The following is an 11,303-nucleotide window of genomic DNA, read 5'->3' as shown; positions in this document are numbered from 1 at the left end:
CCGCTCACGTGGTCCTATCGCTCTATTCTATCTCGCGCTAGTCTCTCGTGTGTCTCTCGCCGTACGCCTCCGCCTCTTCCCGCCTGCTTCGCCGGCGGCGAGTGCCCATGGCGACGATGTCCCGCGCCCTCGGCTCGGCGTTCGTGGGGTTCACGCGGACGCCGGCCGTGCCGGCGACGACGCCCTTGCCGTTGCCCTCCTCTCGCGCCTCCTCGGCGCTGCTCCTGCGCTGGCAGCGGAGCCGGGGCGTCGGCGGCGTCGTCGGCAGCGGCGGCGCGCGGCGGTACTCCTCGGGCCGCAACGCGAAGATTAGCATGAGCCTCCGCGCCGGCATCGTCGGCCTGCCCAACGTCGGCAAGTCCACCCTCTTCAACGCCATTGTAAGTCACCAATTGAACACATACAGAACCCGCTGCTTGAAAATTAAAAATGCTCCTGTCCGTGAGAAGGATGTCGTCTTGTCCAGAGCTCGAAGTAGCCGGGGGCAATGAAATTTTCTCCTTCTATTCGTGCACTGGTTTTTCTAGTATATAAAGCGTGCCTGTAGGACTGTAGGGCCAATGTCACTGCATTTGAAGTGTTCGATGTTTTGCCGCTTAGAGATGCTGTCGTCCAAAGGTTGAAATGGTTAATATGTTTGGAACATGAAGAGAGTTTTGATGAATTATTCTTGTTTCTTGTGTTATTCACGCTCACTGCATAATTTATGCTCTTGCAACAATGACTGCTTCATGGAATGGTTTCTATGTTTCTCAATGTGAAATGCAATTGGCATGTATTTATCGCAATAACAAAATGTGAGTTCGTTTCTCAATGCTGTTAGGTTGAAAATGGGAAGGCCCAAGCTGCAAACTTTCCCTTCTGCACCATAAACCCAAACACTGGCGTCGTGGCTATTCCCGATCCTCGCTTGGACGTGCTCTCAAAGTTAAGCAAGTCCAAGCAGACGGTCCCGACATCCATTGAGCTTGTCGACATTGCAGGCCTCGTCAAAGGAGCAAGCAAAGGAGAGGTACCAGCTGTCTTCGTTTTACTCCAAGTGCAGAACACAACATGCCGATGATTGTTTTTCAATAGTTTATATATGAAAATGTTTACCTGGTTGTTGACTTCAGGGACTGGGAAATCAATTTCTTTCAAACATCCGTGAAGTTGATTCTATACTCCAGGTCAGTTTGCTGACTTTTATATGTTTGTGCTCTCAGGCATTTGTCAAGTTTCTGGAAACTCAAACTTTGCATCTTTTTTACTAGCTGCATTCCCATGTTTTCTCAACTGCTGCATGCCATTCTGTTGGTGTCCTCTTATTTTGCAGATTTTGAATCACTATAATTCTCCAATAGATGTTCCTTTATCAGTTCAGTGGTTGTAGTTGTACAATGTTGGAACATCCGATGATTACCCTTTTTTCTGGCACTGTTATTCATTAATGGGACTTGGTCCTTGTTGTGCTGCCTTGCATTTAGTTTGAAAAACATAATAGGCTATTGGTTGTTGAGGTTCTAAGGATGAACTTAGCACCAATCTTTTCTTCATTGGATTTTCAGGTTGTGCGATGTTTTGAAGATGATGATATTGTTCACGTGAATGGAAAAGTTGATCCCAAGTCAGATATTGATGTGATTAACTTAGAACTCATATTTTGTGATCTTGAACAGGTAATATAATGGGCGAGGGATTTAAGTGTGGATTTATTTTTTTGTTTATGTTCATACTTAACCAAGAATTTTGTAAAATACTGCAGATAGAGAAGAGATTGGATAAGCTTAAAAAGAGCAAAACTAAGGATCCACAAGTAAAAGTGAAGGTAAGTAAGATATTCACAAGCTCTACCATTATTTGATAGGTTTTGTTCTTGATTCCAGTTTTCATTACTCAGGAAGGAGCGGAAAGGTCAGGATTAGAAAAAATTCTGGATGCACTTATGGATGGAAAGCCTGCAAGATCTGTTGATTTGCCTGACCATGAGAAAGAAGCTATACAACATCTTTATCTGCTCACTATGAAGCCAGTCATTTATGTTGCTAATGTAACAGAGTCTGATCTTGCCGACCCTGATAAAAATCCCCATGTCCAGGAGGTGGCCAAACTAGCATCAGAGCTGAAATCTGGCATGGTTACAATATCAGCTCAGGTTTGTGATAAGTGATACCATATGCATCGACCTAGGCATTAGACAATTTCACCTGATCTATTATCTATGTAAGCTAATGAAATTGTGAGTGCACCAGGTTGAGGCTGAACTGTCTGAACTACCACTGGAAGAGAGAGTTGAATACCTAAATTCTCTTGATGTTGCCGAAAGTGGGCTAGGCAACTTGGTAAAAGCAACATATAACCTTTTGGGACTAAGAACTTATTTCACTACCGGAGAGCAGGTGAATCTCTTCTGCTGTTAAGACACTTTGTTCTTCAGCTGTTGATCCTAACTTTCAAATCCTTTTTTTTCCTTTTGTCAGGAAACAAAAGCTTGGACCATTATTGCAGGTTTTATTCGCATTCTCACAATTCTGTTACTGTATTTTCAATTACTGTAGGAACTGCCTTCATCTTTTTGCACCATGGGCACAAAATTTTGACTATGTTTTGTCTTGGATGTTATTGTTACAGGCATGACTGCACCTCAAGCAGCCGGAGTTATTCATAGCGACTTCCAGAAAGGCTTCATTAGAGCTGAAACTGTAAGTATCAGGGTACTGTGCTAGTAATGAGATAGTTTCAGGTTCTTTTCATGTACTGTACCATTATTTTCTGGTGTTATTTTAATAATTTCACAACGGTCACATACCATGACTCAGGTATCTTACGATGATTTTGTTGCGGCGGGTACTCTTGGAGCAGCAAGGGAGAAGGGAGTGGTAAAAATATGTGCACTTATATGAATAAATACTAGCTAGTTTTAGAGATGAAGCACATAAGGAAATTTCTTTATTTATTTCCCTCTCTATGACTGCAGATGAGGTTGGAAGGGAAGGAGTATATTGTGCAGGAAGGAGATGTCATGCTCTTCCGATTCAATGTGTGACAACGATACCATGCAAGAAGTTCCAGGCTTTATTCAACTCGAATTTCATACGGACTTACAAGGCAAGACAAAATTTGGGTCGACCATCAGATTTTGTCTTTGAGGCATCAATTGTTCATGTACTCGGCAACATTGCATTTTCAGAGGAAAATACAATCATTTTTGTTTTATGTAACATCTGCGAATACTTAATGGGTCTGCATCATAACTTGGGATCCTTAGTGAGTTTTGTAAATCACTTCAATAAACTCTGCCTGTTATATTATGAGCAATAATATGTAATCCCTTTTTGAAGTAACAAACAGTAGGAGAGTGTCCTACTGCAATATATTAAGACAAAAGTTATCTACAAATCAGTTATAGTATTATGTAATCCCAGGAGTCTATAACTCCAATATACTCCAACATCTGAAGTTCTTAATTACCCCCTAAATGACTTCGGTAATTACTCCAACATCTAAAGTTATTTCTAAGATTGCCTCATTTTATGTTACATGAAAATTGTCATCTGGGCCATTTACATTTTATAACCTTTTCTCATTTATAAAAGGACAACATATGCTAATTATGCAAGCAGAATAGATATTTTGGTAAAGAGAATATGCAATCCATTTTGGAGTACCTCATACTATCCAAGTACTCCCTCCGTATCAAAATGCAAGACGTTTTCTTACACTATGATAAAGAGGAAGTGGAGTATATTCGAAAAGAGATAAATTGGTACAACACACATATGTATATAAGTGATACATGAGAAGTGGGAACACATACACCATAGCAGGAAATATCTTTTGGGCCACGGGCGCGTGGGGCGGGCCTAGGTGAGAAATCACCATGTTTTTCTCTCTGACGCTTAGTTGCTGGCATTGTGAACAGTGGCGGAGACAGGGGGTGCCAGCACGGACCCTGGCCCCCCCTAACAACATGAATTTACTACTAAATTACTGGTGAATAGTGTTGAATTAGAAATTTTTTTTACTCCTAAACATCTATTTTTCTATGAATTGGCCCTCCCCAACCTATTTCAGTGGCACTTGCCCCCCCCCCCCTAATCCAATTTTTCTGCCTCCGCCACTGATTGTGAATGCCTCTTCTCAAGAGTGTGATAATACCACATTGATTTGATATCACAATATAAATATACATCATCACAATCGATAATCCAATCTGCTCCTCATGAACAGTAAATTTCGTGAATAAATAGAAAAATATTCTGTTTTTTTAGCACCAAGGATGCTTGAGTGTGCTAGGAGCATGCAAATTTCCGTGGTCATTTCTCCATGAAATTTTTCATAGCACACTCCGAGCATATTCGGTGCAAAAAAACAAACATACTTTTTTGAAGAAAAAAATCAAATTTACTATTCATGTCGGAGCAATTTAAAACCGTCTCTACTTTTTTAACATAGTACAACACATAGATGTCATATACACACACATACACTCACCCCTAAGAACGCACGCCCTACCCTTATGAGATTTGTCGGGATACTGAACCGGCATAATATCTTATGACGAAGTCACCACAGGCGCCTTCATAGTCGACAGGAATGTCTTCTCCCATTGAACGAACATCACCAAAAGTCTGAAATAAATCTGGTAAAATGCAAGAGTTTAGGACTTGAACCATGGTGGGTTGGCTCCATCACAAGGAACCTAACCATCTTAGTTGGGCTCGGTTCACAAACCATCATTATTAACTTCACAAAGATAGACTTGCAATAAGTGCATAAACTATTATGATTAAGTTGTTTGATCATCAGGGAACATCAGGGGTTTTGTCTTGCAATCATGATGCAAAAACCACCAATAATAGCTTGATCATCCATCATCAACATCAGGTATTTCTAATATACCCTAACCCAAAGCCCACCACAACATGCACATGACCCTCCTCATAAGTAGGGAAAAATAGGGTGATAATGACGAGTGATCACCCTCTCCGTGTAGTGGATGGAATCATAGATCCCAACCTTCATGTTTTGACTCATGATTGAGCTTCAAGATCAGGATGGCATTGTTCTTCGAGCCATGGATCTATAAATTGCGTCCATCGGGCATGAAAGATGAGCTCCCTAGCTAGCAACGATCCTAGGTTGTTGATACCATGAGTAGCGAGCATACTCTTGAGCCTCGAGCTCCTCGGCAAGAAGACCTTTGATCAACGGCTTGAATGACCTTGATGTGACAAGCATGTCAAGTCAACTTCATTGAGTTATAAATAGACCTGTGTTGGCTAATCCTCAATAGCGAAGTGGCCTGGCCGGCACCATCATCTTTTTATGGCCTTTGTCAAAATGGTGCTCTCTAAACCTAGTGGGCCAAAAGGATGTTGGGTATCAATAGCGCGATCGAGATCAGTATCATCTTCTCCAACCTTCACGGCCAAATGCTCCTACTTCAAATGTTATGCAACTATTGGAGACACCATCAATATAGAAGGGTGTCCTAGTGGAAGAGCTATTGTCGCAGAAGAAAAGATAGAAGGGTGTCCTACTGAGTGGGGGGTAATGAGACAACGATGTTCCATAATGCATTATCACCTACCAGCTTAAAGGGGACAAATTTCATAGATGGACAGGAGGAGCCCTATTGTGGCCACGCTGAAAATGAAAGAGCATCGAATGTGGCAATTGCTTGAGGCACTAGTAGAAAGGGGGCAACGGTCTAGGCCGGGTCAGCCCATTAGTCCCGGTTCAGTCCAGAACTGGGACCAATGGGGGCATTGGACCCGGTTCGTGAGCCCAGGGGGCCGGCCGGGCCACGTTGGCCATTGGTCCCGGTTCATCTGGACCTTTTGGTCCCGGTTGGTGGGACGAACCGGGACCAATGGGCCTCGCGCCTGGCCCACCAACATTGGTCCCGGTTGGTGGCTTGAACCGGGACCAAAGGCTCCCCTTTAGTCCCGGTTCATGCCACCAACCGGGACCAATGAGGTGCCTATATATACCCCCTCGCGTAAGAGCAGAGCACACTGCTCTGTTTTTTTTTGGCCGAGGGGGAGAGGGCTTGGTGGTGCTCTAGCTCACCTCCTATGCACAGAAGGTGTTCGATGGAATGCCCGAGCCACACTACTTAAGCTTTCTCCTCTCCAAGCTCGACCTCCAAGCTCCATGTTCCTCAATATTTGTCTAGATTTAGCGGTCCGTCACGCCCCGTCCCCGTCTTCACCGCCATCGATCACCCGCGCCGAGCTCATCGCCAGCACCACCGTGGTGAGCCTCTTATTCTTATCTTCTTTCTGAAAGGAAAAATATTCTTACTTGTATGTTTACATAGATACTTGTATTATTTTCTTACTTTTATTATTGCATCTTATATAGTGCGATGGTTTTTGTATCCGCCCGGTCGGCCCTCGTCTTGTCTATGATTCGGATGTGGTATATATATTATCTTTATAACTATTGGTTCATTTATTGTTTATGAAAATTATGCTGACCAACGTGACATAGATTTTATTTATGTAGGATGTATGTGAATCGGAAATTCCAACCGACCCTATTGTCGAGAGGTTAAATTTAGTTGAAGAAGAAAACAATTTGTTGAAGGAAAAAATAAAAAAAATTGAGGAGGAGAAGATGATATTGGAGTTGCATATTGCGGATGTCGTCGATGATCACAAGATCAAGATGGATGCAATGCGCTTGAAGATTAGAAAGATTAGAAAATATGCCATTCATACCGAGGCTTGGTATCATTATGCCGTTGGATCAATTGTTACCTTGGTTGCGATTACGATCTCATTTGTTTTCGCATTGAAATGTTTTACATAGTTTCGATATATGGTTTAATTAATTAGATGCTCTGGAGAGCTATATGTTGTTAGATGAGAACTATGTATGTACTTTGGTTTTAATGTGATGATGAACTTCTATTAATTTGGACACTTAATTATATATAATGCACGCAGATGAACCGACAATGGATGTACGGTGACAGACACACCTCCGAGTACATTAAGGGCGTGCATGAGTTTCTCGATGCGGCTGAGGCAAACAAGCAGAATGGTTTTATGTGTTGTCCATGCACTGAATGTGGGAATACGAGGTCTTACTCTAACCGGAAAATCCTTCACTCCCACCTGCTTTACAAGGGTTTCATGCCACACTATAATGTTTGGACGAGGCACGAAGAAATAGGGGTTATGATGGAAGACGGCGAAGAAAAAGAGTACGATGACAACTATGTGCCCCCTGAATACGGTGATGCTGCAACGGGGGGAGCTGGTGAAGGTCAAGAGGAACCAGACGATGTGCCCAATGATGCTGCAACGGGTGAAGCTGCTGAAGATTAAGAGGAACCAGACGATGTGCCTGATGATGATGATCTCCCCTGGGTTATTGTTGATGCAAGGACGCAATGCGGAAGTCAAAAGGAGAAGTTGAAGTTCGATTGCATGTTAGAGGATCACAAAAAAGGGTTGTACCCCAATTGCGAAGATGGCAACACAAAGCTCGGTACCGTACTGGAATTGCTGCAGTGGAAGGCAGAGAATGCTGTGGCTGACAAAGGATTTGAGAAGCTACTAAAAATATTGAAGAAGAAGCTTCCAAAGGATAACGAATTGCCCGACAGTACATACGCAGCAAAGAAGGTCGTATGCCCTCTAGGATTGGAGGTGGAGAAGATACATGCATGCCCTAATGACTGCATCCTCTACCGCGGTGCATACAAGGATCTGAACGCATGCCCGGTATGCGGTGCATTGCGGTATAAGATCAGACGAGATGACCCTGGTGATGTTGACGGCGAGCCCCCCAGGAAGAGGGTTCCTGCGAAGGTGATGTGGTATGCTCCTATAATACCACGGTTGAAACGTCTGTTCAGAAACGAAGAGCATGCCAAGTTGATGCGATGGCACAGTGAGGACCAGAAGAAAGACGGGAGTTGAGAGCACCCGCTGACGGGTCTCAGTGGAGAAAAATCGAGAGAAAGTACTGAGATGAGTTTGCAAAGGACCCAAGGAATGTATGGTTTGCTTTAAGCGCGGATGGCATTAATCCTTTCGGGGAGCAGAGCGGCAATCACAGCACCTGGCCCGTGACTCTATGTATGTATAACCTTCCTCCTTGGATGTGCATGAAGCGGAAGTTCATTATGATGCCAGTTCTCATCTAAGGCCCTAAGCAACCCGGCAACGACATTGATGTGTACCTAAGGCCATTAGTTGAAGAACTTTTACAGCTGTGGAATGGAAACGGTGTACGTACGTGGGATGAGCACAGACGGGAGGAATTTAACCTAAAGGCGTTGCTGTTCGTGACCATCAATGATTGGCCCGCTCTCAGTAACCTTTCAGGACAGACAAACAAAGGATACCACGCATGCACGCACTGTTTAGATGACACTGAAAGTATATACTTGGACAAATGCAGGAAGAATGTGTACCTGGGCCATCGTCGATTTCTTCCGACCAACCATTCAATGTCGAAAGAAAGACAAGCATTTCAAAGGCAAGGCAGATCACCGGAAGAAGCCCGCCATGCGTACCGGTGATCACGTACTTGCTATGGTCAATGATTTACACGTAATCTTTGGAAAGGGTCCCGACGGACTAGCTGTTCCGAATGACGCTGAGGGACACGCACCCATGTGGAATAAGAAATCTATATTTTGGGACCTACCCTACTGGAAAGACCTAGAGGTCCGCTCTTCAATCGACATGATGCACGTGACGAAGAACCTTTGTGTGAACCTGCTAGGCTTCTTGGGCGTGTATGGGAAGACAAAAGATACACCTGAGGCACGGGAGGACCTGCAACGTTTGCACGAAAAAGACGGCATGCCTCCGAAGCAGTATAAAGGTCCTGCCAGCTACGCTCTTACGAAAGAAGAGAAAGAAATCTTCTTTGAATGCCTGCTCAGTATGAAGGTCACGACTGGCTTCGCGTCGAATATAAAGGGAATAATAAATATGCCAGAGAAAAAGTTTCAGAACCTAAAGTCTCATGACTGCCACGTGATTATGACGCAACTGCTTCCGGTTGCATTGAGGGGGCTTATACCGGAAAATGTCCGATTAGCCATTGTGAAGCTATGTGCATTCCTCAATGCAATCTCTCAGAAGGTGATCGATCCAGAAATCGTACCAAGGCTAAGGAGTTATGTGGCGCAATGTCTTGTCAGTTTCGAGCTGGTGTTCCCACCATCCTTCTTCAATATCATGACGCACGTCCTAGTTCATCTAGTCGACGAGATTGTCATCCTGGGGCCCGTATTTCTACACAATATGTTCCCCTTTGAGAGGTTCATGGGAGTCCTAAAGAAATATGTCTGTAACCGCGCTAGGCTAGAAGGAAGCATCTCCATGGGCCATCAAACAGAGGATGTTATCGGGTTTTGTGTTGACTTCATTCCTGGCCTTAAGAAGATAGGTCTCCCTAAATCGCGGTATGAGGGGAGACTGACTGGAAAAGGCACTCTTGGAAGTGACTCAATAATATGCAGGGACGGATATTCTTGGTCTCAAGCACACTACACAGTTCTACAGAACTCTACCTTGGTGACCCCGTATGTCGATGAACACAAGAACAGTCTGCGCTCCAAACACCCGGAGCAGTGCGACGACTGGATTACATGTGAACACATCAGGACTTTCAGCAGTTGGTTGGAAACACGTCTCAGAGGTGACAACACTGTTTGTGATGAGCTGTACTTATTGTCCAGGGGACCATCTTTGACTGTATTGACTTACAAAGGATATGAGATAAATGGGAATACATTTTACACGATCGCCCAAGATCAAAAGAGCACCAATCAAAACAGCGGTGTCCGCTTTGATGCAGCAACCAAGAGCGGAAAGGACACATATTATGGTTACATAGTGGACATATGGGAACTTGAGTACGAACATGATTTTAAGGTCCCTTTGTTTAAGTGCAAATGGGTCAATCTGTCAGGCGGCAGGGTACAGCCGTACAGGTAGACCCACAGTACGGAATGACAACAGTGGATCTGAAAAATCTTGGGTACACTGACGAACCGTTCGTCCTAGCCAATGATGTGGCACAGGTTATCTATGTGAAGGACATGTCTACCAAACCGAGAAAAAGAAAAGATAAGGAAGCGAATACATCATACGATGAGCCAAAGCGCCACATAGTTCTTTCAGAAAAAAGGGATATCCTGGGAGTGGAGGGCAAGACAGACATGTCTGAAGATTATGAAAAGTTTCATGAAATTCCTCCCTTCAATGTCAAGGCTGACCCAAGCATCCTGATAAACGATGAAGATTATCCATGGTTATGGCGCAATAAGCAAATGACACAAGCGAAGAAAAAGTGAAGACTTTCTCCCGCAACTATTATGATGATACCATGCCAACTTTGTAACACACGAGTATGCTATGCCAACCTTTTCAGAGTTCATTTGAAAACTATGAATTTAGGTCGAATTTTCTATATAGGTGCATCTATGTTCATTTTTTTAGTAAAGTTAATCACAAACTTGTGATTCACACAAATTTCAAAGAATTCAAATTTTAACTATTCAAATTTGAAAACTAATGGCATTAACAGAAAGTTTATAATTTTTTAAAACTAATGGCACTAACAGAAAGTTTATAATTTTGCTGACCTAAAAGCAAAAAGAATTAAAAAATAAAGCAAAAACAAAAGAAAATAAATAATACAGAAAACAAAACAAAAAAACTAAAAAAAATAAAAATAGCAACAATAAGTATTTTGTTGTAAGTAGAAACAAAATAAAATAAATAAAGCAACAAAGAAAGCAAAAAAACTAAAAAAGTGTTTTCAAATTTGAAAACTAATGGCACTAACAGAAAGTTTATAATTTTTCTAAAACTAAAAGCAAAAATAATTAAAAAATACAGCAAAAAACAAAAGAAACTAAATAATGCAGAAAACAAAACAAAAAACTGGAAAAAATAGGCACTAAAAGAAAAGAAAAAAGAAAAAAAGTGTTTTCAAATTTGAAAACTAATGGCACTAACAGAAAGTTTATAATTTTTGTGACCTAAAAGAAAAAAGAAATCACTAAAAAACTATAAGTATTTTGTTCTAAGTAGAAATGAAAAAAATAAATAGCAAAAAAGAAAAAAATGCCTATAATATTTGTTATGACTAATTAAAATTACCAAATTGAGTATAATGATAAAACACAGTAATATTAAATAGCAGGAAAAAGAATGACTCAAAAATCAATTTTTATAGTAAAGTTATTCATAAACTAGTGATTCACACAAATTTTAAAAAATTCAAATTTAAACTATTCAAATTTTAAAACTAATGGCACTAACAAAAAGTTTATAATTTTTGTG

The 11,303-nt window shown here is 42.0% G+C and overlaps 1 protein-coding gene across 1 annotated transcript; it reads left to right on the top strand.

Annotated features, from left to right (window-relative positions):
- Positions 1 to 25: 25 nt before the first annotated feature.
- LOC119303384 (ribosome-binding ATPase YchF-like) lies at positions 26 to 3,323 on the top strand. The gene is made up of 11 exons (XM_037580509.1): positions 26 to 380; positions 824 to 1,012; positions 1,116 to 1,169; positions 1,548 to 1,658; positions 1,745 to 1,807; positions 1,880 to 2,134; positions 2,232 to 2,378; positions 2,460 to 2,487; positions 2,611 to 2,681; positions 2,799 to 2,858; positions 2,957 to 3,323. Exons 1-11 carry the CDS (start codon positions 108 to 110, stop codon positions 3,023 to 3,025), a joined length of 1,320 nt encoding a protein of 439 aa, XP_037436406.1. The 5' UTR covers positions 26 to 107; the 3' UTR covers positions 3,026 to 3,323.
- The last annotated feature ends 7,980 nt before the right edge of the window (positions 3,324 to 11,303 follow it).

Source organism: Triticum dicoccoides, chromosome 5A (genome assembly GCF_002162155.2).
Source record: "Triticum dicoccoides isolate Atlit2015 ecotype Zavitan chromosome 5A, WEW_v2.0, whole genome shotgun sequence".
Classification (NCBI taxonomy): Eukaryota; Viridiplantae; Streptophyta; class Magnoliopsida; order Poales; family Poaceae; genus Triticum; species Triticum dicoccoides.
Note: the sequence above shows the minus strand (reverse complement) of the source record. Positions and strands in the feature narration are given on the sequence as shown.